The sequence below is a fragment of the Falco cherrug genome, chromosome 6, assembly GCF_023634085.1.
Source record: "Falco cherrug isolate bFalChe1 chromosome 6, bFalChe1.pri, whole genome shotgun sequence".
In the NCBI taxonomy this organism is placed as follows: domain Eukaryota; kingdom Metazoa; phylum Chordata; class Aves; order Falconiformes; family Falconidae; genus Falco; species Falco cherrug.
In genome coordinates this window covers 16,015,327-16,036,433 of record NC_073702.1, presented here as the reverse complement: position 1 = coordinate 16,036,433, position 21,107 = coordinate 16,015,327, and the positions used below count along the sequence as shown (strand labels likewise).

The 21,107-nt window shown below is 39.3% G+C and overlaps 1 protein-coding gene across 1 annotated transcript in view; it reads right to left on the bottom strand.

The window, feature by feature from the left end:
- EYS (eyes shut homolog) overlaps positions 1-21,107 on the bottom strand; it is an 873,960-nt gene that overhangs the window by 14,719 nt on the left and 838,134 nt on the right. Inside the window, exon 46 of the mRNA XM_027809136.2 lies at positions 15,983-16,155. Within this exon, the coding sequence (XP_027664937.2) occupies positions 15,983-16,155 (173 nt within the window). The remainder of the gene's footprint in view (positions 1-15,982; positions 16,156-21,107) is intronic.

Below are 21,107 nucleotides of genomic sequence, written 5' to 3'. Positions count from 1 at the left end.
CGGAGCACTTTCACACAATTACCAATAAAGATGACAATGTATCACTTTGTTTTTAAAATGTAGCACTTTTGAGCTACACACAACATCATTCTGTCTTTCCACTTCTCTCAGTGCTGGTTGTTCAGATACCCCTAAGAAATCGGGCTGATTAAAGTTCCTTCAGCCAAGTGATAACCGATTATACTTTTCTGTGCTATGTCACTTGAAACTGTTTCCAGTTTTTCCCACTATAATGACATTACATATTAGAGGTATAATTATGTAATTAGCTAATTCATTATCATGTAGTTGTTTGCTATATTTGTGGGTTCAGTGGAATGAGTCAAGTTATTTAGATGTGCAGGTTGTCTTTAGACCTGGATGTGATAAACCCCTTCTAATACTTATTTAACAGCAGTACTAATTGCCTGAACTGTAAGTTCTGTGCCACTCACTTTTCACCGTTTTCCTGCTGAAGCTATGCTGTTTATCTTCTAAGAGACCAACATCTTTATTCATTTTGGTGCTCCCGATCTCATGGTTTTACAGTAACTTGCTTGCAGTGAAATACACCTTCAAGCTGTTATCATCATGCATTCGTAGGCAACCTTACGCTATCTTTCCATGCTCAAGTCTTCTGCGCAGCATCTGCCCATTAACCCACTTGCCATCCAGTTGCACCTTGTATTGCCTGTCGCAGGTGGGCCTTAGTTATTACATTGGTATACAGTCAGCACGGTCCAAGATTTTGTAATTTGTCTTTGTCACACCACCTCTCTTAGAACAGGATTCAAGGTGTTCCTGGTGGACTGTTCCCAGCAGACAGACGCACCATTATACAGGATCTGGATCTCTCACCTATTACCACCATCATGATTTGAGGATGCCTCTTGAATGGGTAGGAACAATACAACTGGCCTTTTTGTTCGTTTTCTCCACTGGATTACAGTTAATACTTCTGAGGATGGTCCGTAGATTTAACATCACTTTTAGACTTACTGAGAATTTTTAAGTTTTAATCTCTGGAATATCAGTTATAATGGATTTATGAAATGCTTGAATGATCAGAATCAGGCTTTTGATGATCTGTTATTCAACCTATGCATATATTCTTATGCAAACACATTACATTAGCAAATCACTCCTATCCTAAGCATCATAATAGCTGTTATGAAATCAAGGCTAGGCAGTGTCTGTAGTAATATATTACATCATGTCAGATATGTGAAGTTTCCAGCATCTATATTTAAAAGCTGACAGAAATAAAAATACTTTTAAGAGTAGCAATTACCCTGGAAGATAAATAATAATAAAATTTGCTGTACAGATTAGGTGGACCTAATTTATATCACTAAAACTTACAAACATTATCAGGTACAAAAGAAAAAAATAATAATTTCCATAAGGATTTTTAAGTGCTTGTATTTTTTTAAGTAGGTAAGAGACAACGTTCTCCATTAGTAAAGATGTAATCCCTATACCGATGTCTTCGAATTTAAAAATCAATCAGAAATTATTATTTTGTACATAGAGATTTTTGCTTTATGCATCATTTGAAAGCCAGGCTGCTTTCAGCAAATTTTTGCAAAGTGAGACAGATATGATGGAACTGTGCCACAGTGGTCAAGCTTATATTAAAATATCCCGCTGCTTAAAAGGTTATACCAGGTGAAGTGTGCAGTGAGGCATCTGAAAGTCTTTGTGTCAGATTCAGTTTCACTTTGTCGATGTAGTTAATTCTTTTCTGCTTATGAAGGAAGCATGGACAATGACTAGTGTGAAAGCAAAACGTTCAGCTGCAGCAGAATTGAAATGCTACATTGCTTACCATTGGAAGGTATATGAAAGGAAGATTGTTATGATAAAAAGCCTTGGAGCAGAGAGAGAAGGATGAAAAAAGGTGGGTTTATAGTATCACTCAGAGAATAAATTAAATCTATGGCTTTAAATTACAAACAGTCTATTACAAAATGACACATCTTCAGCAGCAAATGTCAGAATGCTTTAGAAAGGAGGCATTGTCCCGAGTTATAGATACAACATAAAATATTCTATTTAATATACTTCATTCTGAAACTTCCAAGATGCAAATATTTTATTCCTATTTTGCTAAAAATGTGGTTTTATTCCCAATAAATATAGCTTAACCAATGTCAGAAAGCAATATATTTTGCCACAATGCAGCAGGACTAATTACAGGAAGTACTAGAACGACTTCCAATTAGCTTGTAAATTATCTTTAGAAGCTGTAAGTACTGATTATATGCAGGAAAAACCCCAACTTGACAGGTACAATGAAATGTGCACCCATATCTCAAAACAGAATGCTTTAACTCTACTGCACTGCACAGAAATGATCAGTATAAAATTTCATTTTTGCAAAATCTTAGCTATAGATAGACAAACTTTTAAGGTGAAGAATAAGACAATTTAAGCTTTTCAATTTGCTTTTATGGCAGGCATATGCAAAAAACTAACATGTCATGTCAAATGCTGAGGTACTCCACCGTTGTTTTCTTGGCAACAAACTTTTTTTTCAGCCCTAAGATAGGAAAGCAAGAAGCTCAGCTAAACTTGCACAAGACAGTTCCTGTGTTACATATGCTTAGTCCAGAAAAACTCTTTGCTAAAACAAACGAGGTGAATGGATGTCTTTGCCAATCCTATAAGCTAAATTCGTAGGACTTGTGCTGTGTAACTACTACATTACTCTCCAGGGTGCTCAGCTCTGTGTGGTGCATTGTAAGCACAACAGGCATTTAAGCAAACATTTTTGTTCTGTATCTGATTAATGACTCACTTTTCTAAGCTGACTACTAGTATCTGAGGAAGGTATAAATTTCTAAATGATACCAAGAGAAACTAAATCACTTTAGGCCAGTTAGAGCTCTGGGAACACAAAGTTCCTGCAAGTACTGTTGCTGAAGTGTGCTTTTCTTTCCCTCCACTGAGCATTAATACCTTTCAGGTTCCTCCTGCTATCCTCATTTGATCAGCCCTGTAGTGCTCACACATCCTATTCAACCGTTATGAACAAAACTTTCTAGGTTATTCTTGCAGGACAATTCCCACCATTGAAGCAGAAGTGCTTGTACACATCCCAGTCCACATTTTGATAGTTTTTTCAAGCAGCTTGTTACCACAAGACTTTCAGCATGCTATTTTGCTGTTCGGCACGTCAAGGAAACGTGCGGTGGATCTACATGAAAAAACTGAGCTCAAAGTCCAAGATGAAGCACAGAGGCTGAGGAAGCAGGGTTGGGCTGCCCGGTAGCAATACAGAGCTAGTGCCCGAGTTGAGCATGGATGGAGTTAGGAGTCAAAACTCAGTAGGCATTGAAACCGGCAAGGGATGTGAAGGGAAACAAGAAGGGTTTCCAACAAGAAGATGAAGGAAAATACGAGGCCACTCCTCAAAGGAGTGGAGACCTAGCAACAACCGACACAGAAAAAGCCAAAACACTCAAAGCCTCATTGGACACATTTTTTACTTGGTGAAGCCTGATCAAGCCTCCCAGGTCCTGGAGCTTGGTAACTGAGCTTGAGGAAGTGAAACATTATCTATGGCAGAGTAAGAATCTGGGAACACATCGGCTAATCAGACATACACAGGGCACCAGCCAGGATGCATCCCTGAGTGCTGAGGGAGGTGGCCAATATCACCATGAAGCTGCTTGCTATCAATAAGCTCTGGAAGGCCATGGCAATCACAGCAAGCTCCTGACAACTGGAGGAAGGCAAACCACAGGGCTTTCTAACAAAGGCAAGGCAGATGATGCAGAGACCTATAGACCAGTCATCCTCACTTGGCAACTATAACAGAGCAAAACCCCCTCAACACAATATCCAAGCACAGAAAGGACAAGATGGTGACAAAGTCAAATTGTGTGTGATCAGCCCGATAGCTTTCTCTGAGGTGATGAGTGGCTCAGTGCCAAGTTGAGAGCAGTGAATTTTGTTTGCATTGTGTTTGACAAGACCTCTGACAGCCTTTCATGGTAACCGTATGGCCAAATTGGTTTGGATGGACGGGTCCGTCTGAGATACTAACTAGCTATATCAGTCTGCTTTTCTTCTCTCAAATCTTTTTTGCAACTAAATGTATCAAACAAGATTTTTCACAGAACTTTGTCACTTATCTACTCTCCTGCCCACAAGCCGTAATTTTGTCTCACTATGTAGTTTTTTGGTGGCGTTAGAAGCTAGGCTTACTGTCAGGGAGCAGTGAAGGCTGGGAACTGGGAGCCAAGGGCAAAAAGCGCTGTATCATGGCTTGCAGGACAGAGGTGTCTCCAGCCAGAGCCCTGTCTGGAGTGAGGTGAGCAGGACAGGCCCAATGGGAGCAGCCAGGTCAGCTCCAAAGACCAGATCACCAGGCAGTTCCACAGTGACAAGGCAGTGACAAGGTCAAGCCTTTAAGTCACACTGTGAGTCAGAGTCCAGGTCCGGATCAACATAGCCAGCCAAGGCATGGACATTGCATGCAATGCTGCTGCAGCGTAGTTCAGCAAGGGATCAAGGGCAGGAGCCTCTATTAAAAGCTGCTCCTGAAGCAATGTAGGAGGAAGCTCCTGCTGAGGCTTCTCAGCAAAGCTGTCTTTGAGACCAGACACCAGCCCCATCTCTCTACTGGCTCTGAGTCTAAGCACAGAAATCATCAGGAAGTGATGGGTGGATGTGCTCAGGACCCTGGCACTTACAATCCAACTCTAACATTTCATTAACATCTGCCTGAAAGCTTTAAACTCAATTTTAAGCAGTCAGAAATTTTCAGTGGTTTCATTTGTTCATAGAGAGTGAGCAGCTCCACCAATTGCTTTTTTCATTTTGGAAAACCATGACAAATATGGCTTTATGGAAATCTTCATCTTAAGATGTAATTTGCTTAAGGTTGTAGCTCAAAGATTACTAATATTACATGCACTTTTTTCTGTGTAAATCTTTGGAAAAACTGAAAAAATCATTTCACCTTATCTAAATAGACATGTGTTTTTCTGTTGAATTATCACTTTTTATTTAATCTTTGAAGAGCTAACTTTTCATAACTTATAAACCAATTCATGTACAGCAGGAAAAGCTTAGTTCAACTTCTATTTTTAGTACAGGAACAACTAGAGCATGTAAACAAAAGTATCAATTATTAACACAACTTGAATATAACAGTTACAACAATGTACTCATAAAAGTTGTAATTTTGCCAGACCTTCAGCCATTAGTAATCCTTGCTGTCCCTGAAGAGAAGGGACCAAGGCAATTAATTATTCAGAGCAATATTGGAACAAAAGGTTGCAGTTTTGTAAGTGGAGTCTACAGTTCTGTTTGGTTTTGTTGCAGTGCAGTTGTAATCAAGTAGCTAACAGTAGAGGAGAGCTTATTAGCTAAGAAATAGTATCTAGGAGCATATGGCTAAATCCCTAAAGAGATCTCTGGTTTTCCAAAGCCTAAAATAGCTGTTAGCAGCCAAAGTCAAAACAGTAGATCTCAGTCTTTCAGTACAACACATATTAAGAGATGAGTGCCTAAGAGTAAGTCATGTCAGCCAACAAATTGTAGCAGGTGCAGCTGTGAAGCCTCAGCACTGGGAAATCACCTGGTCCAGAAATCTGAACATTATTCTCTTGCATCTGAGGGTATGGATATTATAGCCAGAATATGGATAATTTCCATTTATTCTGTCCAATGAATATTTCAGTAAACAAGAATTTTCTAGAAGACATTAGATGACAAGAGAAAAAATAAAAACCTTACATACCCAGCTGCTCAGCATTTATTACATTCTTCAAGGACATGACAGCTATGGGTCCAAGTATTTGCATCATGATAGTGAAAGTGAATGATTAATCACTAGGCGATTAGGAAAATGTGATACAAAAAATCTACAAATATTTAATCCATGCCCAGCTTTGGTAGTAAGTTTATTCTAGGTAATGAAATGCTCTGAAGATGCTTTCAAGATGAAAACTGTAAGAAGAAGAAACACCCAGTCTGAGATTCCCTCAGTGGGACCATTTCTGCACTGGAAGCCAGTTGTCTGAAGATGAGGGCATTGGATGGGACTCTGAGTATCTCAGTGCAGCCTGATAAAGCAATTGGTAAAGAATTAAGTATATCAAACTCTGCTAATTAGTTTCAAATTGAGATCTTCACTTCCAGTCCAAGATACGACTATTTACTCTGAGAACAGCACAAGTGTGCTTTGAGGAGAACTGGAGTATAAGCAAGCTGGTACTCTGCACAGTGTTTGAGAGAGTAATTTAGTGAGGGAAGTAGATTACTATACAATTGGATGATTTTTTTTTGGCATTAAGACACATTTAAATGCCTATATATTACTTATAGGTATGAAAATACCCATTATGGTTAACTATGACATGATACAGGATTCAGTTGCTTAAACAGTTTTTTTTTTTTTTTTACTTGTTGCTGAGATGCTTTAGCAGATCCAGGCCACCCATGTGGGCCTGGCTGGTACAGCAGCCAGCACAGGACCTGCTGCAGCTGGAAGCTTGTCACAGCACAACCCAAACTAGCAGGCTGCAACAAGGCTTTTCTGTGGGTCAGATTCTACTGTCCATGCTGTTCCTCCATCCTCCAGAGGCCAGAGCACACTCCTTCTCTCAGCTATGTTGGGCTCTTCCTTCTCCAGGCTCCTCCTCCATCTGGCCTCCTCCCACACTCCTCCGGGCTATTTAACCACTTGGCAGGAACAAGCTACTGCTGTGCATCATCCATGTCAATCAGCCCACTGAGGCAAGGCCACAGCTGCATGTTATCAATGTTAACCAACCCACTGCCTTCGTTCCTCTACAATTCTCCCCTTTTTGTTTTTAACCAACCCCCCCCATGTCTATCATCTGTTGCAGGGCCCTTGTGCAGTCACATTAGAATATCCAAGCCACAGCGTGCTCAATTTATTACTGTGGTGACATCCAATCCAGTGCTTCGTGTTGTTGGGGCTGTGAGTTCACTGCATAAGCCTGGGGTTGTTGTGGAGAATTCACCCCCCACCCCCCCCCACCCCCCATTTCTCCCCCCGTTTCTTGCCCTCTGTTGCCACCTTGATCTACACTGTTTGGCAAAATGCCCTGATCTCTTACACCGACCGCATACCAGAGCGGAACCATCAGCTCTTCCTGGCTCTGATCGCTTTAGGCAGTCCTTCTTTAACTGACCTTCCTGCCCACATTCATAACAGTGACAGATGACCCTAACTGCATCAGCAAAGGTTTTTGCCAGACGCTCCATCTGGAAGGCAGCGGGGCCTACTTTCCCACATACATCCATTAATTCTACCAAGGTGGGAACGCGATTCGCCATGCCTGCAATAACCTCCCTACAATCCTCATTCGCATTGTCCTTAGCTAACTGGAGTAACAATGCTTCCTTAGCTGCCCCATTCTCTATTTGCTTGTCTAAGGCATCTCTCAATCTAGCCAGGAACAAAACTTAGCCCTCATTTGGACCTTGTTTTACTGTGGTCCACAATTATTGCAGAGCGCCATGATTGGGGACCTGCAATAAAGCTTGGAGAGCTAACTCTTTGCCCTGCTGCAGGACTAAAGGATGTAGGCAAGCTTGTAACTGAGGAGAGTTAACCGGAGCCTCCCCCATCAGTTGGGCAACCCCCGCCCCAAAACATGTGTCATCCTGGGGGTATTCTAAATTCATCAATGATTGCTCATTTGCCAAGTGCCTCCAATCCGACTCAAAAATTCACATTTACATAGGGGTCAATATAATTTGTGCAATTGCACAGCAATTATGAGCAGTAGGCTCTGCTGTGAAAATACTACATAACAATGATTGAGCATAAGGCTAGCCTACTCCATGCTGCATACAGGCTGTTCTTAACTCTTTTATCACCCAGTTGAAAGGCTCCCACTCAGGGGGAGCATGACCGTCCCTTCGAAGCACTAGGCAGGTTAACACTCTGCCCCCATGGTGGTTGTGGCATCGATATCCCCTTCCACGAGCACATGCTCTCACATCCTTCTCCAAAATTTGGCAGGATCTGGTCCCGATGCTGTAACTTGGACCAGTTGTTGAACATGACCCAAGGTCTCCTCCAATAAATCTATCAAAGGTGTCTTATGACCACAGCTGGGCAACGAGGCAATGGCCCGATCCTCCTGCCACCTGGAAGGGAACCATCTTTGCCCCCTCAACCCGGTGCTGCTCCACTCCTCCCACCAACCCCAACTGCATGGATCAGGTGATGGTGGAGAATCTGGCGGCACTGAAGGTACCTTATCAGGCATCATCCCTGCAACCAGGGATGTGGCTGCTTCAACTGCAGCCTTAATGCCCCTGTCCACTTTTGATTGTTCTAATACATCTAAGACCAATCTCCACATTGTTAGTGATGCTGTTGCAATTTTGTCCCCCCTTGAGTCAGCCTCAAAAAGTAATGTTCCAGCACTTCGCCTGTCTGAACACTGGAGGTATTTTTTGCTGTAACTGGCAAATCATTCTTTTTACACCACCCCAGCACAGTTCTTATTGCCGTCTCATCATCCTTTATGTCTCTACTTTCAAATATACCTAGTAACATTGTCAATATAGGGTTTGTCTCCCTGTCCACTTTTAATTGTTCTAGTGAATCTATAATCGATCTCCAGATTGTTAATGAGGCTGTAGCAACTTTGTCCCCCCTTGAGGCAGCCTCAAAAAGTAATGTTCCAGTGCTTTTCCATGTCTGAACGTTGAAGACCTTCTTAGTCATAACTGGCGAATCATTTTTTATACACCATACCAGCCAAATTCTCATTGCAGTCTTATCATACTTTATGCCTCTCTTTTCAAAATTATCCATAAGCATTGTTAATAGAGAGTTTGTCTCTCTGTCCACTTTTAATTGTTCTATTGAATCTAGGACCCGTCTCCATGTTGTTAACAATGCCACTGTAATTTTATTCCCCTTCAAGGCACCCTCAAAAAGTAACTTTCCAGTGCCTTACCATGTCTGAACATTAGAGACATTTTTCAGCATAACTGGCGTATCATTTATTTTGCACCACACCAGTAAAGTTCTTATTGCCATCTTGTCATACTTTATGACTTTTTTTCCCCAAATATATCTATAAACATTGTTAACAAAGTTTTCCTCTGATGAAACCTATGCACCCATATTAATTAGTACCCAGCTATGTCAGGCACCAATAGCTGCCATTTGGATTCCAGTGGACAACAAATATTACAACACACCATATCAAGTAGCCCTTAATGGCTCACCTCTCACAGTGTCTGTTATGTGATCCAGACTGCAGGCTCTCCCCACTTGTCTCAGCTACATTGGGCACCACTGTCACAGGTTTTTTTACCCATGGTCTCACACAGGCTTCAAATGTCCGAATCAGTTTGCCCCATGTTGGGCACCATTTGTCACAGTTTGAGTCCAAACCATTTTGCCTCACCCGGAGCACCAATTGTCACAGCACAACCCAAACTATCAGGCTGCAACAAGGCTTTACCGTGGGCCAGATTCTACTGTCCACGCTGTTTCTCCATCCTCCAGAGGCCCAACCAGATCACACTCCTCCTTATCTCAGCTATGTTAAGAGTCTTCCTTCTACAGGCTCTTCCTCCCACACTCCTCAGGGCTATTTAACCACTTTGCAGGAACGAGCTACAGCTGCACATCATCCATGTCAATCAACCCACTGCCTTCAAAGCAAGGCCACAGCTGCATGCTATCAATGTTAACAAACCCACTGCCTTCATTCCTCTACAGAAGCTGTGAGGGATATATGGCAGCATGTAACCAGGTCCTATTTTCAGGCAACCGAATAGCATCACTATGCAACACATTCAACAAATCTAGAAAGAGATTCATCTTATCCTGATATAGCCTCTCTTCCAAGGCTCCACTCCGTTTCCTAAACGCAAGTACCCACTGTTGTTTTCTCACGACCCCTATTGCCTTATTCATAGGCCATTCCAGAAAGGCACAGGTCCTGTGCTGGATTTTTTGGATAGAAGTTTGAATGCCAGAGCATCTCAAGCAGCACTAACCATCTACATTTAGAAAAGCTTATTAGCTAAATAGCTTCACCGACTCTATTGACTAGACATTCATAATGGGAACTTACATACTGAACTCACATGTAGACACTTAAATCTAGGTGCCTTGCCCTTAAAACCAGTTCCTACCCTTGACACAGTTTCTAACTCTGAACACCTTCACAAATTAAGATGACTTATGAAACATTAATGTTCATAGAGGAAGTCTCAAAATAATTCCAGAGCCATCTTGCTAGTGCTAGTTGTTCTTACTCAGCTGAGTAAATGCATGACTGAATTTTTATTAGGACACGACGTCACTCGTGGCTGACTTGGCGTGGACAGCATTAGTGTTGTACTGCATATCAGTTCCTTCACTTTGTCATGCATGACTTCCACCTGAGTTTATATAGGATTAATTCATGCCATGTATTTAAGTAGGCAATTCACTTCATTCTACTCAACATTTTAAATTATACAAATGAATATTACAAATGCATGCTTACTTGTGCCTACCATGAATATTAAGTTTAATGGACTGTTACTGATAAATCTGAAAGCTTAGATTGCTTTTTAGGTAAAACGTTAACAGCACCTTTTATCCTATGGGACATGACTGCTGAAGCTTCTATTTAAAAATTTTCTCACTGTTGCCACAAGGTTTCTGAAAATGATAGTGGAAATAGAATGCTTGATGGGACCAGTGTTGCTTAAATGACTATGAGAGCACAATAGTCAATGTGACTCAAAACAACAAACTAATAACTGCCTGCAGTTCTCCTTTAAATGGTTAGACATAGAAACACAAACTTCCAAATAATAACTATGAAATAGTTTGTGCGTTAAGCCAGCAAGTCTAATTACATCGTCAGATAAATCCACCAAATGCACTCATGCATGGATATGTGCTCAAGCATTTGTATAGACGATATCTTGTCATGTGAAAGTCTTGAGCTAAATCGTACTGTGAATTAATCTGTCTTACAATAGCAGTCAAAATATGTCAAGTAATGTCCTAGACTATGCAGAAAGAAAGAGATCTTTATAGTAAAAATTATTCCAAGTTAGTTTCTTCCATTTTTCATTAATTCATCACGATTATGGAGATGGATTAAATAGCTACAGAATTCTTGTTACTTTTTTTTCTGTCAGTTTATTAGGTATTCTCAAAAATTTGCTGTAGTTTTAAATCAGAATAATGGAATTTGATATCAGAATATCTAGAAAGTTAACTTGAGCTAACAAACATGGCCAAAGGAAGTTGTTTGCCATTTGTTCATCAAGGAAATGGCTTTATTGCTTAACAAGTATCTCATTAAATTGAGGATGGAACAATGGAAATCTCTTTACATTTGCTTTCATTTCTTCAAGAGCTGTACATGGACAGGCAGCATTTGTAGCTATGGAATTCAGAGACTACTACCTAGATGAAGAAATTTATTCACTAACTTATTTCTTCGTAAAAAGGGCAGTAGCTTTCCATTATGATGCCTTAAAGTCAAGATACTATTTTAATAGATTTTACTAAAGCATGTGGCAAAAAATTATCCTGCTAAAGAAAACTGCTGAATAATTTTAAACGTATAGAAATAGTGTAGTGAAAGCTGTTTTAGCCACTGGCAATTCCTCTCCAATACTGCCATCTATAGGATCTTTCAAATATTACATTGCTGTCCCTTTAAGTGAGAATATTACCAGGTCTGGGAAATCTCACAATTAACTACTCTGAATTTGTAGTCCTTCTTCATTCCCCTGCAAAATTGAGTAAATTATCTAGGACATAAATTTAATATGTTTAGTATCTAGAGGAATTCTAGCTAATATGTAAATATATCTCAGTGCTTAACAGAATATCAGAACTTCATTGACTCCAAATTTGTTTTTTCTCAAGTTTTCCACTGCCTTAAGTGATACTGTTTATGTCTAGATGATGGATTTGATTTAATCCATTTAAAAAATGGTAAGAGAAAAAAAAAAAGATAAGCCACAAATTTTTGGATGCTAGAAGACTACTTCAGGGAGGTGTTATATATAGTTGCTTTATTAAACTTTTCTCTACACCTTCATTATTGGCCACTGCTACAGACAGGATTACCGGCCTCACACAGGGACACTGTTCTTATAAGATGAATAACCTGCAGAGATGTAGTTTAGCAGAGAGCAGAATATAATTGCAGACGCTCATTATGGATAAGAAGTCTGTATTTTTAGTGTTTACTTCTCTTAATAATTGCTAGTTATTAAAAAGATACTATGTTCACATATATAATGATGTCCTACAAATCAAACTATATTCAGTAAAAGGGTTTTAGACTGTTGCTTCTTCCCTAGGAAGAATCATCCTTGACAGTTGATCCTGGCCACTTTTTCTCGGAGCAGTAATGATACGGAAGCCAATTGGTCTACTATATATTTGCAGGAGAGCTGAAACAACCAGGTCCTTAAGAGATTTCTCCCTCTTCAGAAACCCTTTGAGACACCAAATTACAAAGGTACTCATTGGGCCAAATGGAATAAGCTGGAATTTGGTGTTCAAAACCATGCAGTAGACTCCCCAGAATAAGTGCTGGGAGCTGAAACTTCTTGTTGGTTTTGAACATTGTGTGTTAATGAAATAACTAGACTAAATTACATGCTGCTCTGGGCTGAAGCTTCACTTCTTAATCAGAAGACAATTTAGAGTTGTCTGGTACTTCAGTTGCAAACTTTTAAGTCAAATGAACCAAAGATTTTAATAACATCATATTTTGGTGTCCTGGAAAAGTTAACCACTTTAAAAACCCCTAATCTTTGTGGTTAAGTTGTCATCTAAGCACTTCAGGATTTGGATTTTCAAACCAGTGGAACAGAATGATCTGTTGCTTCATGTGTCATGAAGTGACAGTCTTAGAAGTGGTCTAAGTTCGGTTGGCAATGTTAGCACTAAGTAAAAAAAAGACTCCTACATACATTTTTAACTTCCTTCCAATTTCATTACAACCACTTCTATTTCTGGCAGTATAAATTAATCTGTTATTGTTGATCAGTGATACCTTTAGAAACCTAACACACTTGAAGAACCATCTTGTCTTATGAGCATTAAGGGGCTTGGACAACACAGTACAAGCAAGAAGTGGAGCTTTAAATTATTCTAGAATTAATGCTTTACTCTGCCTTGCCAGAAAAGGCTTTGTTCCTTGGACACAGTTGGATCCAATTTCCAACCCAATCCTCTCTTCCTAGTGCTCCTTATGGATGCTTGTCTTTCCAAAGTAGGTCTTGCAATTTCGTGTGCATCCTCCTACTGCACTTCAGCCACCAGTGTGCTGCCTACCTGCCAAACCTCTTGATCTTTCTTCTAGAAAAGCAAGCCCTGGCACTTGCTTTGGCAGGTTGAAATACACAATGAAATATTTGTTCTCAGAGTGTCAGACCAACAAATACCTGTGTACTACTTGCTGAATATTAATTGATCATGTACAGGCTATAGGAAATGGAGGGTAATTGAAACTGCTACCCTCTCTTCATCAAGTAGGTGGATTTCTTCTCAGTTCCTCTAGAATACATGATTTAATACACAACTTATTGCAACCTTCTGCGAATATTGCTGAAGCATTTACACTTTGGCAACGAGCATCATTAAGGTGGACCAACTAATAACTATGAATTTCAGGTCATATGAGCCATTAAAACTGTGTTCTTTAATTGATCTTGCTCTCCCTGGGTTTACTCTTGTTGTAACTTAAGTTTTTCCAACTACTGAACACTTGTTAGTGCAGTTCCAGCTTCTAAAGCTTAACCATCATTTGCCATATCCCTGTTCTGACAGTCATTGCAATTCCGGCGGTTTGAGTTGCTGCTCTGAGCAAGACACATCACATTAGTCTTTAAGAACAGTTATATCCTCATTTGCACATACACCTTCATCTCTCATGTACATAGGTCACAAAGAACCAAATTTTTAGCGTTTGCTAGATAAGTTAGTGCTTGATTATTGTCCGCTTATGTTTAAGTACCCTTAACATTTGTGGTCAGCGTACTTTTCCTTATGATTGTGGCTCTACCCCTACTGCCCCATTTACTCACTTCACCTGACTTGTTCCTCTGCGGTCCGTACGGTTGTACTGTATTTACCAGTTGCTATTATTTGGTAAAGCCCTATTTGTTCTTACTCTTTGTTATTCTCCTCTGCTTTCTTGCCTCATAAATCTCTTCTGTCTTTTTATCACACTTTTTTCTTTCTTTCTTGCACATTCATTAGTCTCCATCATTTAATTACCCTTTGTTCTCTCCTAGTCCCTTGGGCTGTTCATTGCTCTCTGTCTCTTTTGGCTCCAATACCCACCATCAATCCAGAGATGAGGTATTCAATCTTGATAAGCAGCAGTTTTTTAGCAATTTGCCATCCACTAAAAGTGCAAACTGCGCTTTGAAAAATCTCATGATAATTCATTATTCTGCCAGAGTAAGGTGAAATGCAGGGCAAAGAGTTTGGTCAGGACCCATACTCCATATTCATAAAAAGAAAGCTTTTAAATAAAACAGAGAGGAACCCTCAAATGTGTTTATCAGGTGGAGGAATTACTAAAAGGATGACAATCTACAAGAAATACAATTTTCTGTAGCTCAGATATAAACTATTTGTACTGGTAATAGCAGCCATCACAAGAAGATCCAAATCTATTCTGAAACCAGAAAGAGGAATGTTCACCTGATTAATTACCTGCTTTATGTATAGCACATGCCCTGGTGATCAGTGTTCTGAATCCAGATGGCATTACTTTTGAAAACCTCACTTGAAATAAGAATTCAAACTTGAAAAGTTCATATGAAGAGCCCTGAAAAGCTGTTGCAGCAGAGGCAACAGAGCAAGTACATTCTTACATGGAATAAAGAATTTAACGACGACTTTCTAGAAGCTATATTCTCATTGATTTGAGCCTACCAACCGCAAGTGCTTTCTGCAACGGGATTTTAAAACTGTACCCATCTGTAGGGCGAGGACTGCAAATCGGGTCAAATGCAGTTCATCTGGTCAGTTTTGTGCTTGAAACTTGCTCTGCAGGCACAGGGGAGGCTGAACCCTGACAGGCAGTTTGAAAAGGGAGCTATTTAACAGTAACTGGAGCTCTTCAAGAGATGTATGGAGACCTCCTTGAAGGAAAAACATAAGCTTGTACAACATTAACTTGAATCTAAGAGCTGCAGAATAGAGAGTGCGGGCTGTACTATGCCTCCTTGCACACAGAGGTGCTTCAGACACTTGCAGGAAAAGTCTCTATGCCTGTAGCACCCATGCATCCACTCTGCTGAATATTCATTTCTGCAATCTCTCAGAGAGAAAACAGACAGATGAAGGATTCCTATATATGAGGGTAAGAAATGCAAACCTGGCAGACAGAGGACATATTTTGAGGGTGACGCATTGGAAGAAAGCCAGGGATAATTTTGAATAGTCATTTGTCTGGAGAATGTAACTTGAAGATCATTACGGTGATGTTTGTGTCTTCTATCATCATTCTCAGTGCATCCCTACCCAATAGCTGGTGAAGTCAACAAGAACCTCTCTGTTAGTGTCGGTAGAAATTGGATAAGGTTTCAGATGCTTCCTACTTCCGAAGCGTACTCAGAAGTGTACTGCTGAGCTCTTATGTGTATTTCTCAACATCTTTCATTATGGTGAGCTTGGGAATTGAACTAAGCACTGCAACGCTGCTCTGCAATGCTTCCTGTCCCCTCTGTATCTGATAATGCCGTGCTGCCCGTGAATTTGGTTGAACAATGTGAAAAAATTGAAGGAACAAATGGTGTTAGAAGTAAGCTGTTGGAAAACAGTATCTAACAACTCATAGCTTTAAATTACCTGATTTTTCTAATAAAAAGGAACACCACTTTCTTAAATAAAATCTATTTTGTACTTTGTGTCTTTATGTCATATTTAACTGATACAGTACAAAATACTGTGGTTTTCCACCTAGGCATTATTGCATAACTGTCTGTACCACATACTACCCGACTGACATACCTTGTTCACAATAGGTACCGGTTGTTCCAAGAGGACAGTGACATACGTAGCCGTGAGGCAGCGGCACACAGGTACTGCCTTGTTTACACAGATGTGGAGGATTGTGCTCAGGTTCACATACTGACACTGTTTCTGTGCAAAATGCACCTTTCCATCCAGTGAGGCAGTCACAGCTAGGGTGGGTAAGTGAAAGGAAAGAATGCAACATCATTACCAAAACAAAATCAACATGTCAGTAGCAATGTAATCGAGATTATCACGACTGTATACCTGTATTTAGTCATGTGATACAAAACAGTTAACAGAAAGTGTAGTAACAAATACTCTCCTTTAACTTTTTGATATATTTGTTTTATTGTGAAAGAAAAATGTACTTAATAGGAAACATTTTATTTTGAATCTTAGCATTACAGTATTAGCAACCGTAAAAAAAAAAAAAAAGTAATTTGCTCTACAAATAACTCAAAAAAGCCTTGGCTTCCTAAACTAGGAGGATTCAAAGTGGACATTAACAGGGAAATACAAATAACTCAAAAAAGCCTTGGCTTCCTAAACTAGGAGGATTCAAAGTGGACATTAACAGGGAAAGGAGAGCCGTGAAGAGCAGCCATAAAAATATAACCAGATGCCAGTATAAGGGAACTGCTAACAATTCCAAATTTTAGCTTTTTAATGTCAGCAACTGCCTTTCACTTAGCCATTATTAATTTGCTAAATTCTTGTAACTGGCACATCAGAGGTAGGTTTGGTGAAGCACTTGATGGAAAAGAGTACAGTGGATTTGACCATGAAAGAGGTGGCAACCTGAGTGTTATGTATCTATGACTGTAAACCTATGCCATAAGCAAATTCTCTAAACTGATAGAATCATTGGACTTCTTAGTGTCCACTACTCTTCATGCCTTTCTTTCATTTAGGCCAGGAGAATATAATTATAAAATTCACACTAACCTATAAATTTAAAATTAGTACGAATTCTATAGAAGTTGTTAAATACAGAAGACACTTGGCATTGATGTTAAAAATGTCCACCTTACTCAAAAGAAAGTTTCAATATAGTTACAATAAAATATGTTAAACTTATTTGCATTTTAGAATTTAGTGACACTTTATGATAAAAACATCGTTCCCCTGAATAAAAGCACTTACAGATTTTCCCTGGAAGTTTTCACTCTCAAGGCTAAGAATGAAACCTCATATATTTTGATCAATTCTTAGCTCACATCTTTTTGTATATGTGCAAATCTTGAATTTTTCTTCAGTCACTCACACTTTATTAATCAGCCCACTGTTTCTGGGTAAAACAAAATGAGGAGTCTGTGAAACCCCGCTGTTTCACCAAACTCTCAGATCAGACAGCAACATCTAAACAAAGCACAGCCCAAGCCCTTCAGAGTGATAAACAGCTATTTGGAATGAAGGGAAAAAGAGGACAGGACCTTGCAAAAGCAAAAGCACCTCAATTCATCAAAGTCACCATCACAATGCTTTCTGTCTCAGCTACAAATGTTATGCTTTGACACATACTGAGAAGGGGAAGTAATTTAATTCCCAGAGTCCCAAAAAAAAAATAAATGTCCGTTTCTCAGACTGTGAAGCTGGGTGTTTGGAACTGAAGCTACTGCTGTTGGACATACACCTAGTTTCTTCCCCTTCCCCTTCCTTGTGTCTGCATATGTCTAAGTTTCTTTTCATTCTTGTCTTTTAGGACTGAATAAAAGTTGGACTTTTAGATGACTCGAAAATTATTTACACAGAGCTGAACATGTTTACTGTGGCCTACAGTGGCAAAGGTCTATGAACAAATGTAACCTCTTCCACTTAACACTTCCAAGCAAGTTGGGCTGGGGTTGAGAAGTTTAGATCCAAAATCTCCTAATCTTTAGAGAGATAGGGGAAGTGGCAGCATTTAAAATCCTTTCCATCGTGTGGCCCGCTGTGCCGATCTAGTTTTCTCAGTTGTGGTTGCTTACAGTTTTTCCAGACCAAGAGAATCCAATGGTTTGCAAAATCATTAGTGCCTTGACTCTTAGGGATTTAAAGACTCATTTAGAATCATAGAATATTTCAAGTTGGAAGGGATCCATAAGGATTGTTGAATCCAACTCCCTGTTCCTCACAGGACTACCTAAAATTAAATCATATGACTAAGAGCATCATCCAGATGCTCCTTGAATTTCTTTAGATATAAGAGGTGAGACTCATTCTGAGATCAAGACACCTAATTTTATGTTACTTTAGGCGCCCGGATGGTCTCCAGTTGCCTCCCTAGAAGTATGCGAGAGAAGCAGCCTGAGACCAGGGAGACAGGATTCTGACAGAGATCACCGAATGCTCAAGTTTAGGCGGTGGGATTCTCGAGCAGGTGCCCGAGTTCATATGCTAATCAGTGGTGATTCAGCTGAAACAGGCAGGGAACTGGAGCGCTATCCACCCGACAAACCAATACATGCATGACTCCAGTGATGAGATGCTGCATTCAGTTGCCTCAACGCAGGTGTTTAGTGCCACCTGACATGCCAAGGTGTATCTGAGAGATCTGTGTGCAACTGACAGGTAAGACAGAAGAACTGCAGATGACTAGTGGTCTTCTGGACACCCTGTAAAGACCAGAAAAGGTATCCCAGGATCTGTGCCATTAGAATGCCAATGTTTAGACAAATGGAAAGGTCTGGACCTCCACTGACTGTGACAGGATCTTAAACATTTAGCTCACCTGGAGCCACTCCAAGTTTATGTGTCTTAGGAGTTAAATCTCACTGCAAGATACTTACCTGTTTTCAGGGTTTTTGAAGAACATGGATTAAACCAATTCTTCTATATTCCAGTTTTTGAGTTTCTCAAGAGCAACTGCCAAAATGTCTCTTATTTTTTCTATGACATATTTTTAGATGGAGAAAAGAGAGTAAGGCTTTCATATACAACTAAGATCACATGTCTGAGAAGAAATTGCATGATCTTGAATCCCCTAGTTTTGCCAAGGGCTCTTAAAAGGGTGCATGTCATAGCATATACATGGCAAAGTCAGCCAGTCAGGAAGCAAGAACTCTCAAATTCAGAGAAATACAACAAAACATCACTTTGGATTTTAAAAATTTCAGATAACACTTTAAGTTCTGTAATCTTTGTATTTAGGAAGTTGAAGTATGATTTAACTTAATGTCTTTTTCTTTTTCTTGTTCATTTCTTGTCAAATGCTTAACAGTATCATGAAGTGTTCATAGGATGGCTTTCCAGGTTCAAAGTCCCTTACCAAAGCCAAACTGAGCTCTCAAATAAGTAACACAATTTCTACATAAGTAAGGACCACAAGCTTATGTCATTGTTGATTATAGACCAAACCCTGAAATTTATTATATAAAGATTCAGGCAACATTTTAAAAAAAACATGAAAAGTTTCATTTTACAAAGTATGTAAACAATATGTCTGTATGTTACTACACAAAATCCAAATCGAACCAGAAGTATTTCTTGAACTTTACAGAGAAATAACTAAAGGCCCTAAAGGATTTTTGTGAAGGAATTGGAAAGTTTGATTATATCTAATGTGGTTTCTTAAACAAAGAGCATTCTTACATTAAACATAGAAAATATGTTTAAAATGTCATCAAGTAATCTTAAGCCAGTAAAGGAGTGATTCAGGTCTGCAAATTCAGACACTTGAATTTAGGTCTTTAGATATAAGATGGGCATATACTCAATGGAGATCAGAGGCTCAATGAATTTACCTAATTAGTTAGTCCACCTGAGACCAGGGAGATGTTTAGTGTCATGTGAAACTCCCTAGGGTATCTCATTTGGCCTTCGACTACTACTTCATGAGCAACTGTCACATTTGTCAACATCGTATGGGTTTCTCAGATAATGCAGGACATCTCAAATTCATATTGGCCTGTACTGGCCACATCAGGTTACCTAAACTACTGGAGTTTTCTGCATATAGTTCTTAAATTTGTATTGTATTGAAACTGAAAGATGCTGAGCAATGGACAAGATCTCAAAATAAAAGTGGCTTTAAATTCAGGCAGTGGAAAACTAGAGCATTAACAGAAAACAGTCTATCTTAAGGCTAGAAGGTAAAAATGGAGTCTGAATAAATTAAGATTGGAAAGAAATTAACATTATTTAAACAAAGAGAACAGTGGAATGCCGTAAAAGCGTCCCATTAAGCCAAATTAGGTGTTTCCCCAAGAGTAGAAACTTTTACTGATCTAAACCATAACAATTAAAGTAAAAAATACCTTATCCCTTACAAACTATAAAATATGTCCTTGCATTGAATATTGGTTCTGTCTTTGCACTGAAAATTGGTTCTAATTTAACCTAACCTAATAATGAAACTACAGCAGCTCATTTTATGGGGCATCCCTCTACCATATAGAGGTATATTTAATTTCCTAAACCTAAGTGGCTACTGCCATTTGAAAGCTATAGAGTGCTGAGAAATCCACACGAAGCTTAGAGATGTAACAGAACACTTCAGCAAGTCCTAAGGTCTTCTGAAGCAGCAGCTGAACGCCAAACGGTCTATCCAGGCTTACATTTAGCAAACTGAATCCTATCCATTACGTCTGATGTTCTTTTCAAAGCGCACACAAGACATACTTTTTCTCTTACTTCACCAAGAAGCACTAGCCATAACACATCATAGACAACCTTGTTATATGTAATTTTCTATTTTGTATGATTCTGTGCAATAAATAAAATATTGGAGGATATTATTGTCCTTTGAACATAAATTTCTTAATTTCTTATTCAAATACTTCCTCTTTACTTTGTTAAAACATAGTAGTTGTGCTCTGTTACTGGCTAGAATGTAAAGTTTAATGCTGTCTATTTCTGCTTCTACTTAAATCAAAGCATTATCCATACAGCAAAGGAATCTACAGCTTAAGAGTATTGAACACTTTCTTGCAGGATGGTGAAAACAAAACATAAAAATAGCTCCAAACAGCAACAAAACCCTCTGGACAGATCTCATTTCAGGAGAAAAAATGCTTAAACACAGATCCAGTTCCCTCAAGGACTCTGCTTCTCAGAGGAACACAAGATGATTTGAAAACAGAAAGAAGTTCCCTCTGAGAAAATGTGAGATGGTATTGACAGCTACTATACATTCACAAAA